This window comes from Brachyistius frenatus, unplaced genomic scaffold (assembly GCF_029030835.1).
Source record: "Brachyistius frenatus isolate BFR_SWC_R1_liver_20210118 unplaced genomic scaffold, ASM2903083v1 Contig_249, whole genome shotgun sequence".
In the NCBI taxonomy this organism is placed as follows: Eukaryota; Metazoa; Chordata; class Actinopteri; family Embiotocidae; genus Brachyistius; species Brachyistius frenatus.
In genome coordinates, this window is record NW_027210848.1 from 470,170 (window position 1) to 491,342 (window position 21,173).

A 21,173-nucleotide genomic window follows, 5' to 3' on the forward strand; every position below is an offset into this window, starting at 1 on the left:
TTGTTGTATTTGATCTTGCTTAAAGCAACACAAATGAGTTTTAAGTCTTTCAGCAGAGCTTTGCTAATTAAAAAGACTGCAACTCTTTGAGGCATGCTAATGCCCCGGCCCTGAATGGACTGCAGACATGACTAGCAGCAGAGCTCTGCCATATTGCTTTAGTAGCAGAATCCAGTGTCCCGTGACTAAGACACACTGTCAGGAGGACTAATAGTCTTAACACTCAAGTGAATCTGATGAGTTTTTCCCAGCAAGCAGATAATGAGCAGAGAAAGGAATCTGCTATAAGGACCCTCAGAGCACTACTTTGTACTCCTGCAAACTTTGTGGCGGGGCGGCGTCGTGATGTTGGCAGCGTGTGCTCTGCAGGATGAGCTGGAGGCTGTAATGTGACGAGCATGTTGAATCTGAACCAGTGTGAAACAAGACACTGCAGTGTGCAGAGCCAGACGTTTGATACGCTGACAACAGTGACCTGAAGGGAGGTAAACACGGTGGACTTACACGGCATCCAAACGACCGGATATCGTGTCGACCGAACATGTTACGAAAGTGATTTTTCTTCATTATGATAATGAGACTCCATCAGCACTGCGAGTCACCTCTGATCCACTGCATGTTAGACTACCCCTGCACACAGTCAGAAACAATGCACCGTGGGTAACAGATCATGGAACGACGAAAAGCTGAAACTACCTCATTACATCAAGATGGTACGAAACTCCCACAACGTCCACAGTTAAAAGACCAGCGGACAGAAGAGCGCTGACAGACACCAGACATTCATTCAAATCTTATCTCTTAAAATAGCTGCATCAGTGTGAACCAATCATCAACCATCAGTGATGTCATTGTTGGTTTGTGAACGTTATGAAGCCTCCAGTTCAGATTCTGTCCATCACCATCTTTGCCAGTTCGGAGCGGTTTGGAGCAGGAAGTGACCATATTTGGACGAGCTGGGGGAGGAGCCAGCGGTGGATCTGACTGATCTGATCGGAAACCTGACGATACTACGCCCCGCCCACCGATAGCTGTAACCTGACTGCACCACAGGCCTGTCAATCAAACAGACACACCCCCAAAAACAGGTCTTTTTGAATCTTCTTTTCTAATGAATGAGGGATTATTTTCAGATGGACCTCCAGAAAACTAATAAGAAGGAGTGACTTTAGCTAACAACACCGAGATAACTGATGGACACATTTTATTCACTTTGGATTTGATGAGAGAAGTTGAATGGGAGTCTATGGAGCCGGAGGCTTTTTGGAGCCGACCTCAAGTGGCACTCGCTGGTATTGCAGCTGAAGACACTTCTGCATCGGAACCATTTTCCAGACCTGGAAGCTACGAACACTGCTATGGTATATATGGTGTGAACCTACAGTTGCATTCATTGAACCAGTTAAACAATAAAAGAGTCAAAATATATGAATAATAGTGTTTGTGGAAAGAAGGAAATTATCTATGTTTTGAGATTAAAGATACAAATTGTCTTTATGTATTAAAGAGTTAATAATAAAATCACAACACACTCCCCGATTTTACTGTACAACCAAACAGAACTGTCAAATCTTCAAACGTACTCTCAACTATATTTTGAATATTAAATAATTAACAGCATCCTGACACTGTGATTAAAATGATGGTCTGCAGGAAGAAAAGCTTTGATGTTGACGGTGTTTGGAGTCCAGCTCTCGGTTCTTATTAAAGTGCAATTTCCCTAAATACATTTTTAAAAAGCCTTGTACATGTTTGTATTATTTAACGAATGAACACAAATCATCTTCATCATCTTCATCACTAACTGTAGCTTCTTTTCTCTCTGATCAGATGTTTTATTTTCGTCATTCCAGTTGATGGTGGAGCTGCAGTCTGTTTGCCTTAATCCGTCGCTCTGTTTTATTTATTGTAAAGAAAAAGTGAAAAAGTCGCAGAATGAAATCAGTTTCTGTTCCCATTCTGGATTTTTTTAATCGATGTTGTACAACTGTTTTACCAACTGATTCCAGGCTAACAATGATTTTCTCCTAAAACAGGAATAAACAGCAGTTTTATCTAAATGTAGTCAAGGTTTAAAATTTCCGTGCAAATTAATGAGCAGCACCAAAATATTACTTTCAAAAATTAAAATATGAAATAAATCACTGAAGTCACATGTTAAATATTTGCCAGATTTTCTCTGTTTTATGCTGACGTACACAGAATATTTTGGGATTTCTGACTGTAGATTGGAAAAACAAGGCAACTGAAGACATTAATGTATGATCTGATATTCCATCTGTAAGAAATTCAGTGTTTGTTGCACCTGTTATTCAGACTGGGAAACATCCTTCCTATGAGACCACATCCGTCCTCTCTGGGGACGTGGCAGCAGCAAACGGATCGGAGGGGAGGCGTTACCGTGGCAGTTTGGGGGAGGGGGGAGGGGGTCAATGTTGCCTGATCTGTTTCCAAAATCCAGATTATGGCTGTATTTTTGCAGTAACCCGTCTCAGGGGACACCCGTCCAGGCAGCGACCCAGTGGTGACACCGGCGGGCTGGGACTCATTAATCCAGCCGTGTGCTGCTGCTGCAGACTGCAGGTGACAGCAGCACTCACATTCACACACACAAACACTACACAATCACACAAGACCACACAGAGAACAGAAAAACATATGTTTATGTGCATATATATATATATATATATATTTATATATAGTAGCCAGTTTTTCCATATATACAAATGTCCTTGATTCATCCACAGTGATACTAAAGTGATGTGTCCTTTTCTGACCAACTGAATTTAGATTGACTCTTAATGACTGTGACAAATAGACTGGGTGAAATGATTCAGAGGGAACGGCACCAAACAGACTTCTGGTGAAACAGGATGATGAATCACATGATAGTCTTTCAGAAATGGCAAAAACACAAACTTCAGCCCCCTGGAGTCTGAGTGCGGAGGCACACGTGTCCCCCAGCGTCCTCCGGGTCCACAGAAACCTCAGCAGACACTAAGTGGCTCTCCGGGTGAACTCGGTGGCACCGGAGTCACTCCTCCTCGTCCTCACCAGCGCTGCCAAGCACTCCCAGCCTCTGCACAAGTAACGCCAGCTGCCGGAATAATATCCCCGCGACATGTCGCGGCCAAATTCCTTCCCCAGCATGTGGACAATACCCGAGCCAGGTCCAAGTCTGTGAGCCAGGGAGAGAGATGCAGAGACCGCTTGATGCACACAGAGAAGCAGATGGAGTAAACTAAGCTGAGAGAGGCTTCATCTAGGAGGCGGGGAAGGGCACGGTCCAACGGCATCATCCCGGCGCCGAGTGTGGGGCCACAGCCAAAACGTGGAATAACCAAATATTAGCCTCCCCCTAATGAGATCTCCTTCAAACAGCTCCAACTCTAGACAAAAGCTTTGGAAGCATTTCAAAGCTGCAGAAATGGTCCATCAGGGCAGATCCCACACTGCAGCTCCAAATCTGCGCGTCTTGGAGAACAGTGAATGTGTAGAGAGCTGCATGATCTGGGTATTAAACAGCAGACAGGCAGCTTCTTCCTGTTTGTATTCAGCTGTGAGCTCTGACAGCTCCTGAAATCCCTGCTGCTGCACACCTGAACTGTGCCCGGGGTCAGCACCCACAAACCCCACATCAACCTGCAGAGACTAAAATCAGCGGCGGCCGTGTTTCCCAGCCTGTCCTGCCACTCACAGAGGGCTCCATCGACACGGCATGACTGACAGGTTGGAACAGGAACAGGAGAGAGCCCAGAAACCCAGCGCTCAATCCCTGCACCATCTCTGTTAGAGCCAACACACACACACACACACACACACACACACACACACACACACACACACACACACACACACACACACACACACACACACACACGTCAACCAGTGATGGAGGAGAAATAAAATTGCTATTTAACAATTAATATCTTTAAAAGCACTGAAAGATCAAACCAAAATGCTGTTCCAAAGTTGGTATCAAATTCTGGATTATGTGTTTAAAATAAGGTCAGATTTACTTACTTTAATATTTTTATTGTAAGTTTCAGTTTCAAATTAAAATAAAGTACAGTTAAAGTATTCTTTAATGCCGAGATGATGATGAGAATCCTTGTTATTAGACTGCGGAGGGCTCAGGACTACTTGTACTAAATCGTAGGTGTATTTCTGATGGATTGCACCGTAACAGAGCTTCACAGCTACAGTGCACCAAATTCACAGTCAATTTAAAAGATCAGTTTTTCAACACTGTCCTTTTTTAAAAGAACCCAAAACTGGAAAATGTGTTTTATAATTGACTGTATTGCCTAATAATAATTAATGCAGCAGACGTTATTCGCTGAAAGACTGAGGATCAGACCAGAATAATGACCTCATCCAGTGACTGGATACAATGTTACAGTTCAATATTGTTTTCAAAATCACGGTGTAATCCTCATTCATTTCTCCCTTTGATCTGTTTTTATAGAATTAATTATCTCTTCCTATTAAGTTGAAGATTCGAGTGACATGAAGTTATTGTTGTGATTGATCTGTTTTTTTTCCATTCTGTTTTTATCCTTCTGGTTTAATATGAATATAAATGTATTCATCAGGTGTTTAGCATATAAATTAAACATTATAGACATGTAAATACAAGTTATTCCCGCTGGATGAACATGGATGGAGGCTTCTTCTCCGTCCAAAGAGGATAAAACCATCCCAACCTTCATTCTCGCTCCTTTGATCTCCTTATTAATCTCTGTTATTATTGCTCTCTGCGTCTCTTATTCTTACTCTTGTTTTTACTCTTTTGCCGTTTGACTTTGTTCCTGACTATTCTGTCGGTTTACCTTCATATGTATTCCCTTTTCTTTTATTCTTCTTGTCGTATGCTGGAAGATCAACTTCTTTGTCTATAAAGTGTGATTTTTACTTGTTTATCTATTTTAAAGCCAAATAAATGTTAAATTCAATCAGAAGAACTGAAACACTGTAACATCAGTTGCAACCTGGAATTTTTCATTTTTAGTAAATTTAGTGCTTCACTAGCAATTTCATTTCATAGTTTTCATCCCCTTGATTCTGTCTGCCAAGTTGTCATGATGATGGTTTAGTTATCATGTGATCTGTAGGGATAGTTTTATTGTTATCACATGACTTAAAACCCACTCAGGTCCTTTGTGAGCTCAACAAAACTCCAGCACTGATGAAGGTGTTGTGAAGTAGTAAAAACTCCCAGAAAAAGGATAAATCAACCTTGTTATTAAGTTTTTGGTAAACTATTGTTTTGTTGCCGTGACATCTGATATTTTCTAGCAGGAAAGTTATGTAATTAAAGCAGGAAATGGCGCAACAACACAAATGAAATGTTAAAATGATGAGACGTAAAGAATGAAAAGCCAGACAGCATTCAGAATGTTTGCTTCTGGATTAATAAATGTAGAATAATAGCTATAAATAGAAATACATAAAAGTGGGTTCATTGGAAACCACACAATAATATAAAAGTACCGACACAAGTTGAGCTGGTCGGCCTTCAGCAGAGTCTTCTGCTCTTTAATAATATTCCTCATATGAATGATTCCCGGTGCCCACCATGAGCCTGTTTGAGTGATGCTCGGATAATAAGAATCCGGGAATATGTCTGATGTCTGTGTGACATTTTTTATAACTCTGTTTGGATCCGACTTTAAATGATATCTGTCAAAAAGGAAATAGCTTTCCATGGCGGCCCCATTTAAATGTACCCACAGGTATAGCATATTTATGGTAATGTGGGATAGAAGTGATTCAGCAGCAGCAGCGCTGTGACTCTGAATACCAACCGTGTTTCTGCAACAAACAAAGAGACGACCTTGATGACTGCAGGGTCGGCCGGCTCCGCTCAGACCGCAGTCCGAGTTAACGTCCGAGTTATCATAAAGAGATAAATGCAGAAATTACAGTCGTGTCCAAGTGTTTTTTTTGACCCTGTTTCAATTTTCCGGGGCACACAATGAATCAGACAGCAGCTAAGGCAATTAACAAGGAGAGACATTATGGTAATGAGAGCGTGGAGCTTGTAAGGTCACTCTCGTTGTGCATGTTAAACCATGACTTGGGGCAGGTACTCGCAGCCGCCCCAATAATTGAAGGTAGCATATAAGGAATGAGGGGGAGAATTAGTTTACCTGATTTGTCAGACAAGCAAATGCTGCAGAAATAAAACAACTTCATGGGTTCACTTAATTGTCCTCCTGATGAGATGCAGTGACACGGGATGAGGATGAGAAGCTGAGCGGGGTGACAAGAGATCACTGAGGGGAGAGTGAAGCAGTGAAAACATGAAGCTCAACCTTTCGGAAGACGTCTTAATAGAAGTACAGTGAACCCTGGTTTTTCGCGGGGGTTACGTTCCAAATAGAAACCGTGATAGGCCAAATCCGTGAAGTAGTAACCTTTTTTTTTTTTTTACAATTATTATACAATGAAATACTCCATAATACATTGAAACCAAAGAACAAAACCTTTTTACAGGCCCAAGCATTTGTTTAACAAATAAAAGTACTGTATAAATGTTTTTTTTTTACAAATAACTACTGTACTGTAAAATAATAATTTGAATCATCAATACGAACTGAAGGCTTCAAATTGCTGAGATCGGCACCGCCCCACTGCGACCCGAGTCATTGGATTAGAACGGGAGGAAATGAAAAATGATTATGAAAACAAATACAAAGTACAGTAGGACAAATAGTGACTCGTGTATTTCACTGCTCTTCTGACTGAGCCGCTGCATCCTGACTCCGCTCTGCAGCGGTTCTTTCTTCTAAAGCCGGCGGTGCAGGTGTGGTTTTTCGAGAGAAGAACATAGTTATCGGTAGTTGTTGTCGCTCTTTTTTCTTCTGGGCAAAAAGATTCTTATAAACCGACATGCCACCATCGATTATTTTTAATTTGGCAAGCTGTTTTACGTACATGTACATATTAAACCGCAACGTTATTGACAAACAGGTAGAGAAGAAGCGGAGAGACTGTTCAGCCAATCAGAATGCAGAACACAATGCACGATGCAAATCCGTGAAGCAGCGAGACCGTGAAAGGTGAACCGCGTTATAGCGAGGGTTCACTGTATCATAAAGTACAAAGGTACAAATTAAAACAGCAAGTACAAACACTTTGCAGTTTTCCATACTGAGGCGTGTGGCTGATGATGCAACAGTTATACGTGATTTTGTCGAGCTGATTTCAAGGAGCCAGATGTGAATTTTGCAGAACAGCAATGCTTTGATACACACTTTACAATATTACTCAGTGGCGGCTGGTGGGGGGCAAACAAACTGAAGCCAGACTTCAGCTAAGCCCCCCAAAAGAATCTAACAACAACACAACCCATTAATGTTACCTGAACACCAGCCAGTCGCACTACTGGAACATGAATTTTACCCTCCACTCCTTCAGTGACTCAGTCATCTCAGTCTTCTTTGACTGACAGCACGGCCAGTGAGTCTCAGTCTGTGTAAACCAGGAGGCGGGGCTCTGTGTGGAGCTGTGTGCACACAGCTATTGTCTGTTAGAAACCGTCATCAACACGGATGTTGACACATTTACTCGGACGATACTCGTCAAAAGTACATAATCCGTACCGGGTATTCGTTTCAGCCGAGTACTCGTCTCATCTCTAGAAATAGTTCCACTGGAAGTTGTCGTTCCGCTGCCGGTCAGACAGAAAGAAGCATGAGTCACCGTGTGATGACGTCATGGTGATGTGAGGTGAACCTGAAAGACGACGTCGAGAGATGTCCAATGACACGAGATAGAAAAATGTAAAACAATACCGATTCGCTGCCAATGAAAGAGGGAGGGGCTGAAAATCTGAACCAGCCAATAGAAGAGCAGCCTCAGGTCACGTGGTCGACAAAAAGTTGAAGGACTTCATTCACTCTCATTTGGCCGCCGCCCCGAACCAGGAAGAAGATCATTTACACAGAAAATACCTGAATATCATTTGTAAAGTTTTTATTGAATGCTCAGACTGACAGACTACCAGGTGACGTTTACCAGCAAACTATTATTATATCATTCATTTATGTTTTATGTGTTAAAAAGTGGCATTTTTTTTAATAAAAAAGTTATAACTGACTTAATCCAGTGAAATATGAACTATTTATTGTTATCACTACATATTTCCTCTCTATTGCACTATAAATATCTTCAGCTGTTTCTATGACTGAATTCTGAGTGTGAAAGTTTTGCTCCATACAAAAACATTAAAAAAATGTCCCCTCGGGGATTAATAAAGTATATACCTACCTACCTACCTAAAAACAGGAATGCACACGACACAAACACTGATGCATGACGTCACATTTCATTAATCATCTGTCAGCGATGACCTCAAATAAAAACACACTGAAATTATTTCTACATCAAGTTGACGAGTGAAGGAAGGAATGATGAGACACAGCCAACACTTGGAGTCGGTTAATAGTAAAGTTAATCAGTCTATTTGTCTTCTAGGGTTGCAGTGGTATCATAGTATATACCGTGCTATTAAAATGGAGGGTTATCATACCGTGGACATGTTCCTCACTCCGTAGTATATTAACAAAAATCATGATTATTTAACCGTCAATCATAAAGTACACTGTTGTAATAATTTTCCACATCCCGACTCCATCTTTTCCAGCTCGGGGTGCTGACATCAGTGTTTGAGTTCAAAGTATTTAAAGTGTTTTCAGAATGTTTACAACCAAGTATTAAATATTGGAGTAAATATTTATATATATAATATAATTATTCCATAATGAAAAGAAAGATTGCTTGCAGTTGCATGCAAAATAGTTCAGAAAGATCCACCTGGAATAACCACAGCAGTAAAATCTGGCTTTACATTTGATTGATTTTCTAAATGGAGACTTTTTTGCCTTTCAAATTACCAAATTAGCCTATGATGACAATAATGATAATTATAATAAGCCCGATTCTAATGAAATACGGTGAACGGTGATACCGTTGTAACCGTACAGTCTTCTCTTTTTATATGTTTTGTTTTGTGAAGCATTTTATACTGCAGCAGAGGACAGTTGTGTATCGATGTAAAAATACTGTCAAGACACAAACAAGCCTTTCAGCTTCCAGAAACACCGGACCGAACCGAACCGGACCGAACTGAACCGGATCGGACCGGACTGAACTGAACCGGACCAAACCGAACCGGACCGGATCCGCTGAAGTCATTGTGTTTGTGCTTGGAAGTTGTCCGATGTAAATGTTGCTGTGACTGGTACGCTGACAGCCAGTTAAATGCCGCCATCCATCTCTGACAGCACAGATCAAATGTTAAATCCAGGCTATTTATTGTTGAACTAAACAACACGTCACACCGGTTCCACAACTGCCAAAAATACAACATGAAGTACGTCACAAATTAAACTTTAAAAGATGACAACAACTTCAGCTCCAAACGTATTATTTTTAATTCATCCGCTGCTCAAACTGCAGTTTGCAGCTGTAGAGGAGAAGCCGTGTGGAAGTGGAGTCCGTGCACTGCTCACTCAGTGCAATCCGTCATGATCTGCAAGTCTATAAGTTACAGCACATCAGCAGTTCAGCGGCTGAGCACACAGCCGTAAATACGGCGCACAAATGAAGCCGTTAATCAAACGTTTACGGAACCTTTCACCATGTCAATATGCATTAGCTGCTGACTGATTGCCATTTGTCTAATTAATCAATCCCCACCTTCAAACTCATATGCCATTAATTCACTGATGAGCAGGGTCACAGCACACTCCTCACAAACATAAATCTTCCCCTGTCGCCGATCCAAAAATAACCACTCTGCTCGGATCGCCTCTGCAGCACATCACAGAGCGAGAGGGATGATAATGAAGATGAAGATGATGAGGAAGACCTTTTATTTTGCCTTGTTTCGTGCTCTTTGTGCAGACTACAGACGTTAGATTGACTCCTCGGAGCGGTTCGGGCCTGAAACTCTCTCTCGAGGAGCTTTAAAGGCACTGTGAGCTTTGTGTGTTCAGAAAAAGTCTAGTCATTACACACACAGTCCATTTCAGGTCTCGAGTGGGAAACTATTGATTGAGCCACAAATCTAACAAAAGGGGCTTAAACTGAGTAACACCCACTCTCCAATATCAATCCAGGAACATGACTCAGCAAGATCTCGCTCTTTTAGACACACACACACAAAAAAAGGGAATCTGCTGTTCCCCGGAGACGAGCCACTGTTTTCAATCAGCAGCCAACATGTTGCCGCCAGAGCTTTCCAACTGGAAGGAGACCAAGCAGCTCCACTGGCCTAACATTTAACACCTCAGCAGTCGTGGGAATAAAACACGAGGACTCTGATTTCACTTGTGCCCTCCCTTCACCCACTCTCTGTTCTCCTTCTCCTCCTCTCTCTCATCTCCTCCCTCCTCCATCACTCTCTCTTTTCCTTCCCGTTCCCGGTCTCTGGTGGGTTGACGGTTTCTGGCAGAGTTCCCAGATAAGAGAGTGGTATGAAAGCAGCGCGGAGGAGCAGTTATTACAGGCGGCGTGGCGCTGATCAGACAGCTCTCAGATCACAGCAACAGACACTCCTCCGACGCCACCTGGGACTCATTTGGAAGTCGGGGCACAAAAGGTTTTTGCATTCGACTCCCGCAGGGCGACGGAGAAGTTACAGTAAGAGAAAGCAGCGCGTGTCGAGCCGAACACTTCCGTCACGTCCTGAACGCGTTTCCCATCATCACTGAATTCACGTCTGTAAAAAGCAGCCGGGCAGCAGAGACGAGAGAAGCCCGGTCCACGAGGCTTCAGGTGGACTGGTGAGAAACACATCTTCCCTACATCACTTCCACTGTTTCAATGCAGTCAGTTCTGGAAGTGAAGGGCTACCATTGGTTTTTTGTATTTCAAATTTTACATGACTCACAGTTGGATCATTTTTACGGCTTGGATTGGTCTGAATCTCCCCAGAACTGGGAGTCATTTTAATTAACAACTCGCTTTCAAAATATCTAGTTGTTCACTGAGAAGAAAAAGGTCAAAGCTTTTATGCAGAAACTGTCATCTTGTCAAGAAGTATCCGATCATTAAGTTCATGATTCAGTCAAAGATTAAAGAGTTGAAAAAACGGAAAACACAACGTAAAGCATTAATTCATTTACTTTTAAAGTCTGTCTCAGTTTTGATGGAATCCAACAATCATGTCAGAAAATATTGACGTGAAAAACACGAGTGTTGCAACGCTATGCTCTGTGACACTGCAACAATTCAGACAAACTCTTTATTCATTTTTAATTATTAGTTTACATGCAAAGATTTGTGTCAATTTATTTTTCTCAGACTGCACAAAAAAACACTGTTATGATGTCAAATATTACTCGACTGAGAAAGGAAAATGCAGAATTGCCTGTACAGTCAATTCTTCTTTCCTCAGATTTTATGGATATGGAAGTGTTTTCTAAATACTTTGACAGTTTTCCTAAAATTAGATGAACACTCTGAACCCTCGGCTTTTTTTTTAGGCTAATTGCACTACGTTTACTTTTCAGCTCTTATCTCAGTCATTATAATAATTATAAGACATTCGTGCTGTATCTTGGTATTTTTTAGATTTAAACAGATCTTCCATCATTTGATTTCATAGCACCTGCAGATTTTTTTTTTACTATTTGTCTTTGTCAAGGAAACAACAGATTGCATCCTGTGAAACTTTGTTCAGGACAGGTATCTTTTCATACTTTGTGTAAGGAGATTATTGAGAACTGGAAAGATCATAACCATGATGGAGGGATGTGAAAATGTGAAAAACTCTGTGCTTTGTGCTGAAGGGAAATAAATATCATTATTTCATTTACTAAATTCTTTCATGCCTTTTGAACCATTATTATGTAAACACATTATTCATGCATCTTTTTAAAGATTTTTTTTTTTTAATTTTATAGGTTTCTTGTGTCTTTGTTTGACATCATTGATAGTGGAGATTGACAGGAAGTGAAGGAGAAAAGAGTCGGGGAACGACATGCAATCATTTGGCTATCGGGTCGTCCTGCACTTTTCATATGAAGTCATGTCAGCCATGTGTTTTCAACAATGCAGATATTTACTATGATTTAAAAGCAGATCATGAAACAAATCTCCGGTGCACAGAGAACCTGTATCATTAGTTTGTTTTGGTTTTTTTTGGAAATGGGTGTGAAAAAATATTAAAGATATGACTTTCGTTACATCCCTTTAGCTTTAGTATTGTGGCTTTTAATTTCTATTCAGGGTCTGTTTTGTTTATTTTGACCTGTGCTCTCCCTGAAGTCCGAATATTGAACAAAATGCCTCCTCTGATCCTTTTATGGACTCGTGTTACTTTCCCAGAACAAAACCCTCTGCAGACTTTGATCTGTCTTGTTACTTGCATTACTATATACAAATGTGTGACGAGCATCATTATGAGGCTCTGAGTCTCCTTTTTATTGTGATATGCATTTTATATTTATGCAATGACAGATTCATGAGTCATTCAAACAAGAGTGATGTTGGGGGGGAGGTGGACTCAACTGTACGCAAGTTGATTGAATCTGATGTTGATTAAAAATGATTTTTCTTGCCAACCCTCCGTTGTATCGACAACAAGCATCATTGGAAAGGCCAAGTTTCAGTGTTCGTATGTGTTCACTGCAATGAATATCTAATAATCAATTCATTGTGTCGTCAGGCTCCCTCCAATGCTCAGCCCTGGTGGCACCATATTTTTCTCCATGGCAACAGTGTTTGAGAAGAAACTGACTAATAGGAGACCACTTGTTTCACTGAGAAGATAACTGCCGTGCCATGAAAACTGTTCATAGAAGACCTGAGACGACACAGAAGCTGCAGATTAATTTAAGGATTCATTCCTTCACCACTCATTCATTCATTCATTGAGACTCACGGTCATGAAGCCGTCCAGTAGACCAGAGTCAGGTTTGGGTGGAGCCTGCAGCCGCTCCATGGACCACTTCTCAATTATGGAGGCCACCTGGCTGTTCTCCGTATTGAGGATCCTGAAGCCCGTCATGTTCACACCGCTGTACCGGTACGGCTCTACGTCCAGAGCAAACAGGTCCTGTAGAGGAAGAGATGACACTGAAACTGGGAGGAACGGGCTGAGCAACAACATTACAGTGGAGAAAAAAAATAGATTTCACAACCCAGGTCAATCTTATTTAGTGAGTCTCAGACAAAAAACACAAGGACGCTTCAATGATGGGACAGTTCTGGGGTTTTTAATCAGGGTGGCAGCTCCCTGCTATTTCCAGTCTTTGTATTTATTAATGGCTAAAATATGTGGGCAATAATCTTCTCTGTAAACATTTGGAAGGTGGGAATAATCTATTACAGATTTCCTAAATTAAAAGTCCCTTTTGTTTTCTCAGGGGAGAAGGTGTCGGACATTTGGCGCTCACGTGAACATAAAACTGTGAATCAGTGCAAACGATGAACAGCTGTTTGGAAAAGTCACCGTTTTAAATTCTGTTGTGTCTTCCACCAATGTTGAGTGATGAAGGTACAAACACAAACTTAAGATAATGCTGACTGATGACGATGACATTGTCGGGAGTCCTGTTTTCCTCCGTTTTACCCCCGATCCCCTCTCCTCCTGTGTCCCCTCAGTCCCCTGTCTGTTTGTTCTGTGTCCTCCTCTTCTCACCTCCCGTGGCCACGCCCCTCACCAGTCCCAGCAGCTGCAGCCACTCACCCCGGATCACCACCCGCAGGTGTGCTGCATCTCCCTGATCACCTCCCCGGACTATATGTACCCTGCCCCTGTACTCCTCTGGTTGTCGGTTCATTAGTTAGTCACCCGTCCATCCTCCGTCCGTCCTGTTCCCGTTCCTCCGGCTCCTGTTCCACCTGCGGAGCTCCCTGTCGGAGTCACCAGTCGGTGGAGTTGCCCTCCCGACTCGGAGGATTATAGACTCTGTTTTTTCCAGCAGTCCTGTCCGCTGGTCTGCCGGCTGCCCTGCCAGCCGTGTCTCCCCGGATCAGTCGGTTGAGTCGCCCTCCCGACTTGGAAGCAAGTGGACATTGTAGGTGCCACCTTTTGTTTGTTTTTGTTTTTGGTTATTGAAATAAAGACTGTATTTTGGAACTAAAACCCGAGTCTGTGAGCCTGAATTTGGGTCCTGGTAAACACCACCATGTAACAGACATCACATATGATGCCGGAAACACTGCATGGATGTTGAGGAGTTCTGTTAAAGGAAAATGGGATTTTGCTTTTGAAGAAAAACTGCCAGTCTTTTGAATAATGTTCCCCTTCAGGCTTGAGCTTCGCTTACGTTGATCTTGGGTCAGACAAGTTATGTTTAGGAACAAAGGTTGGGTTGAGTGCTACAAGGAGTTGTGATGAGATCAGTCATAAGAAATTTACTGTTTACTTAGTTTTGCTCACAGAATTAAAAGCCTTTGCTTTCAATTTAGAAACTTTGATTTAAAGGTAAAAGTTTTAATTTTGTGACCAAAACTGTAAGAGCAAATTTGTTTGCAATGCAAATAGATATAATTCCCAGTTTGTATATTTTTACTTGCAATACTCGATTTTTGATCACAGGGCGAGAAATTTGCTTTTAAAAGTTGTTGTTTTTTTTGTTTTTTTTGCTTGAACGATGAAAACACAAAAATACCTTCATATGCACATCTTTGTCAATAAAATGTTCACAGTGCACTTAACTGTAAAATGAACCTGAGAATAGTTAGAAACCTTGAAAAAGTTCTGACAAGTACATTGATGACAAAATACTTCATGTTCTGTTCGGTATTCATGTTAAGTCCTTATTGTTAATGTGTTTTCAGCCCCCGTGAAGCCCTTTGAATTGACTGAATGGAGCGATATAAATAAACTCCCCTTGTCTTCATAATAAAGGTCAGATTGCTTGAGTTGTATTGTTCCATTAAAGCAGCGTTCAGATGACATGTTCTGTTCAGAGGTCGGTTTAAGTCTGTTATGAATATTTCCAGCGGAACATAGCTGACTCAGTATCTTAGTGGGAAACGTCATCAGAACGAAGTGAAGGAGTCAGAAGTCAGATTGTTTTTCTGGGAGAAGAAGAGCTTTCATGGCAGACTGAAGGTTTCTGAGTGCGCAGTGAATGGAGCTCTGAAATGAAAACTGGATTCAAAGGCAGACCGAAAGTGATCACAGCATCAGAGGATCGATACACCGAGCTTTGTTCACTCAGACAGAAAAACAGCTTCATCACAGATACAGACTCCAATAAGAAAAAGAAGTCACTTTAGTAGATAAATCACTTCTCACAAGGACAAACTCTAAGAGTGGACGGAGACCTTCCAGAGTTTCAGTGGAGGACAGAAGAAAGTTCCGTTTCCTGAGCAGGAGACAGAATGACACAGTGGATGAAAGCCACATCTATAATATATATAGAAGTAGTTCTGACCAACAGATCTGATTGGTCATCTGTACATTTGGAACGTGCTGAAGTCACCATGACAACACATCCTGCTCATATATCAATATCACTCCACCTTCTCAATGGGAATATATAATTAGAATAGAATTTCATATATGTACTATAATGTAGTTTCTACTTGTTATAGTTCTATTAAATGACCCATTTGGTGAAGTCGGGTCTCTTTTGGTCCTTTTTGGTCGCTCCGAGCACCCGTACCGTAACACCACGGATAGTCACGCACTTCCAATCCTAGCGGAGGCTAGCTGGACCGGTTTGGTTTGAACACATGACACAATGCTAAAATGTTAAAAACACATGAGTCCATGGATATCTTTGTTCATCAGATATCTTTGTTCATCAGATATCTTTGTTCTTCAGATATCTTTGTTCTTCAGATATCTTTGTTCATTGGATATATTTGTTCATCAGATATCTTTGTTCATCAGATATCTTTGTTCTTCAGATATCTTTGTTCATCAGATATCTTTGTCCATCAGATATCTTTGTTCCAACCAGACTGAGCTCGCTGAGCAGTTTAGTGTTTCTATGTTCTGTATTTATTCAGTTGGAGACTAGAAATCCTCTCTGTTGCTACGTGGTTTCTAAGGGATGGACTACTTCCTGGAGTAGTAAACATTGCATACATTACATAAGAGTCTACTGACGCAACTGATTGCTTTCCAGTTATTAGTCGTATACCATGTGTTGCCATGGAAACGGTAATAGAACTTTCAGCGATGCTTACGGACTGACCGCATCAATAATGACGTTAAAGTGTAATATCGCTTAAGTTTAAGTACAACATGATGGGGGAAATGTTCAAGTCTGGTCCTCTGAGGTTGGACACCTGCAGTGAATCAACTCCACCCTGACTGAGGAGAAGTAACATTCTCTCCTTCCTGCTCCACCCTCTGGTTTGATTCCTACTGCAGCAGGATAATGAACCCAAACACACCAAAGCTTTGAAGACCAAAGACTGTCATGGACTTCCCTCCACAGTCACCTGACCTCAACCCCGCTGAACATGTATGATGAAGACTGAGGAAGACAAGTGTTCCTGACGGACACTTCACTTACTCAAATTGTTGAGCTGATACTTTTTATCATAATCAAACATTTTGTATTAAATTCAGAATCAATGCAAAATACATTGTCGGAGTATGTTTACTAGCACTTTAAGAGGAGCCACTGTGGAAGTGAAGTCAGCTTTAGAAGTGTTGGTTTTAAACTTGGACCCAGCTCGGTGTTTCCCATTGGTATCCTCTCTATTTCTAAGCAACACAAGTTTAACACAAACATCCAGTTGATACACATCTTTTTATCGTACTGTCAGAAAGATGTAATAATAATAATATGTGTTTAAAATGTAACAGATTTGTACCATTACTGCTTTTAATATGACTTGATCAGCTTTCGGTGGGTGTGACGTAGTATCGTATCAATCAGGACAGTATCCGTATCAACCCTCCTTCCAGTTTAGACTAAACAGATTTAAAGAAGGTAAGTGAAGAGTGACGGGAGGTCTGGCAGGAGACCGGCTGCCATATGTGTCCTCAGTACGGCTGGTTTGTTCACTGTGCTGGAGAATGAGGCTCTGGACCTGCTGTCTGCCAAACACAACAGTGGGAAATGAAAAGAAAGCGCTCATTCATGTTTGTATTTTACATTTCAAGTCCCTGAAAAACACCAGAGGGAGATTTAATTATCTTGCATAAATAGTGCCATGCATGCTGAATGGCTACAGAGAGAAAGTATGAACACGTTAGATGCTTTGTTTCACACTGAAAATGATCCCTTTCAGCCACCGTGATGAAAAACACAGTTGAAAAGCTCAAGAATTCAGTTTTCAAAAGAGCTTGACATCAAAAAAGTAAAGGAGGAGGGTGGGAGGGTGGAGGAGGGAAGGTGAAGGAGGTGTGGGGGGGTGGAGACAGACAGTGACAGTGTTTTGATCCCAGACAACACAAGCAGCTACTTCAGGATGAGAGCGGCATGGAGCTTTAATAACCGTTTGATACGAGTGGAATCTTTGACCTGGAACATGGGCGGAGGGTTCACACACACACACACACACACACACACACACACACACACACACACACACACACACACACACACACACACACACACACACACACACACACACACACACACACACACACACACACACACACACACCGAAGCACACGCTTTATTCTGAGACACAGCAACAAAAGGCGATGACACTAATGTACTAATATAGTCATGTGATACTAGAAGAGGCCTTTTAACATTTACATGAACACGTCTCGTGTCTTTTTAATGGAGAAAACAGCATCACTGTCGTGCCAATAACGACATTAAAACAGACCCTCGAGTGTAATATTGAGATTATTCAAGTTACCAAATAATAAAATATATAATCTAAATGTGTTCACACATTCACTCTCAAAATACAAAACTTTTTGTGAGTGCTATTGCCGTTTCCATGGCAACACCTGGAAAACAATCAGTCACTGTGGTAGATGCAATTTTTTACTACTCCAGGAAGTAGTCCGTCTCTTAGCAACCATCTAGCAACAGAGAGGATTTCTAGTCTCCAACTGAATAAATACAGAACATAGAAACACTAAACTGATCAGTTGGCTCAGTCTGGTTGGAACAAAGATATCTGAGGAACAAAGATGTCTGATGAACAAAGATATCTGAAGAACAAAGATATCTGATGAACAAAGATGTCTGATGAACAAAGATATCTGATGAACAAAGATATGTGAAGAACAAAGATATCTGATGAACAAAGATATCTGATGAACAAAGATGTCTGATGAACAAAGATATCTGAAGAACAAAGATATCTGATGAACAAAGATGTCTGATGAACAAAGATATCTGAAGAACAAAGATATCTGATGAACAAAGATATCTAATGAACAAAGATATCTGAAGAACAAAGATATCTGATAAACAAAGATATCTGAAGAACAAAGATATATGATGAACAAAGATATCTGAAGAACAAAGATATCTGATGAACAAAGATGTCTGATGAACAAAGATATCTGAAGAACACAGATATCTGATGAACAAAGATATCTGATGAACAAAGATATCTGATGAACAAAGATATCTGAAGAACACAGATATCTGATGAACAAAGATATCTGAAGAACACAGATATCTGATGAACAAAGATATCTGATGAACAAAGATATCTGAAGAACACAGATATCTGATGAACAAAGATATCTGATGAACAAAGATATCTGATGAACAAAGATATCCATGGACTCATGTGTTTTTAACATTTTAGCTCCGTGTCATGTGTTCAAACCAAACCGGTCCAGCTAGCCTCCTCTAGGATTGTAAGTGCGTGACTATCCGTGGTGTTACGGTACGGGTGCTCGGAGCGACCAAAAAGGACCAAAAGAGACCCGACTTCACCAAATGGGTCATTTAATAGAACTATAACAAGTAGAAACTACATTATATTACATATTATATGAAATTCCATTCTAATTGTAGATTGCCATTAAGGAGGTGGAGTGATATTTCTAGTGATGAACAGGGTGTGATGATGTCTTGATGATTTGTTCCAATCTGACCAATCAGATCTTTGCGTTGGAACTGCTTGTTGAATAATGGGTCATTTGAGGTAAGTGGGGACGTTTGAGTGGTGCTGAGCAACTTAGAAATGAATAGAATGACCAATTAATGCATGACATTAAAATCTCTCAGATGTTGTGGTTATTTTTTTCTATTCTCTTCAGCAGTGAAAGCAGACAGCACACGTTTGATGCCGAGTGAGACTGACTGCATGTTGCAACGCTGCTGTTCCACTGGCTGTCTGCCAGGTCCTGCTGTCATCGTTGGCTCATGGTTGGCAGAAAATTGTAAACTACAGTGTTTCTTTGAAAGAAGAGAGCCATTTGTGTTTCTATTTGAAAAAGCCCTGGTCGTAGTTCACATGCTTGGAGCGCGTCCTCAGAGCAGAAGGCCCAACACAGTGTTAATATTTCAAGGCAGATGTATCACACAAGATGTTTGGATGCTTTGACTCACCACATGAAAAGTCACATGACCGTCCTGCTGCCATGTTCAACGGTGGCACGAGTTTTCAATACAGGAAGTTATTTTTATCTGCACAGCATTTAAATAAATAGCCAAAACAGTTTCTGAGAATAATGTAAGTAAATAAGGACACCTGTATTTTGTTTCATCACAGTTTCAGTCCCACATTACTTTTGTCCGCTAATCATAGAGTCAGTGCTTCAATCACAAACTCTTGTTTTAGATTTTAAATTTCTTTGGCCAACACATTAAAGTCCATTTTGTATTGTGTGCTTTGTGTGGTAGCTTCTTGACCGTGGTGTGTGTGTGTGTGTGTGTGTGTGTGTGTGTGTGTGTGTGTGTGTGTGTGTGTGTGTGTGTGTGTGTGTGTGTGTGTGTGTGTGTGTGTGTGTGTGTGTGTGTGTGTGTGTGCATTAATAAAGGGGATTTTTCTAGTTGCAGTACTGCAGTTGGCCATGAGGACAAACTGGCAGCGAGGATGGTTCAAAGAAACATCCACAAGGAAGACACGTTATTAAGCAAGAAAGAGATGAAGAGGAGAAAGAAGAGCAAGAAAAGAGGAATAAAACTGGGAGGAAAAACGAGACTGAGAACAGAAGTAGGAGAAAGATGAAGAGCAAAGTAAGAGGAAAAAGAAATCCTGAAAGAGGAAGTGGGAGCTGAACAAGGATGAAGTACAATGGTGCTTAAAAGTCTGTGAACACTTTACAATTTAAAGACAGATTGTGAACAAATGGAGGAAATTGAAGCGCGTCGTTCCCCTCTTCGGGAGTGGTCGACCAGCAGAGATCACTCCAAAAGAAAGGAGTGGAAGTCTTTGTTCAGACTGCAGCTCAAATCCAATTCCTGTCATGTCCGGATTGATTTTTGAAAGTCTGAATATGGGTTTTTTACACATGAAATGCAATTTCTGCAATCTGGATCCGAACCACATTTGGAGGATTGAAACGAGATTCTAAACAGATTTCTACAGATGTGTCTCAGTCCGGACGCTCCACCGGCTCACATCAGATTTCTTGCGTCACTCAAAACGCGACACACGGTGACGACGTCATCTTCAGAGAGACAGAGACAGAATCTGTGCTAACGCTAGCTGAGCTATCAGAGAGTGGAGGTTTTGATGCTCTGGAGGACAACAAGAACAACAATCCACAGACAGAAGACGAAATAAACTGTCTCCTGCCATTTCCGTGTTGGAAAGCTACATAACCAGCATATGTTGTTACCATAGCAACCCATGCAGACAGGTTGGTGGTGTCTGGACACTCAAAATCTGATCTGTTCACTTGCAAATAATAGTCACAGTCTGTCCTGAAGATCTGAGAAAGAAATCAGATTTTCCTGGATTCTGAACAGTCTGATAGTCTGCAAGGTCACGAAGGAAGCAGGGTAACTTCTCAGCAGCTAAACGCCTCTCTCACACCGGTTCATGTTAATATTCATGAATCCACCATCAGGAAAACACTAAACAACAACAGTGTACTCAGCAGAAAGCCACTGTTCTGTCAGCAGTTTGTCAAAGATCACATGAAAAAAACCAGAAGTCTGTTGGAGGATTGTGATTGAAATAAGAAGCGTTATATCTGGAGGAAGGAAAATGCTGCTTCCCAGCATCAGAAACGTATCCAACCTGTGAAACACGGTGGAGGTCGTTTCACGGTTTGGGCCTGCTTTGGTGCTTCTGGGCCCGGACAGCTTCCATCATTG

At 41.3% G+C, this 21,173-nt stretch overlaps 1 protein-coding gene across 1 annotated transcript in view; it reads right to left on the reverse strand.

The window, feature by feature from the left end:
• The window catches only part of LOC138634109 (glutamate receptor ionotropic, kainate 2), a 164,460-nt gene that overhangs the window by 131,258 nt on the left and 12,029 nt on the right, over positions 1 to 21,173 (reverse strand). Inside the window, exon 4 of the mRNA XM_069720750.1 lies at positions 12,896 to 13,069. Within this exon, the coding sequence (XP_069576851.1) occupies positions 12,896 to 13,069 (174 nt within the window). The remainder of the gene's footprint in view (positions 1 to 12,895; positions 13,070 to 21,173) is intronic.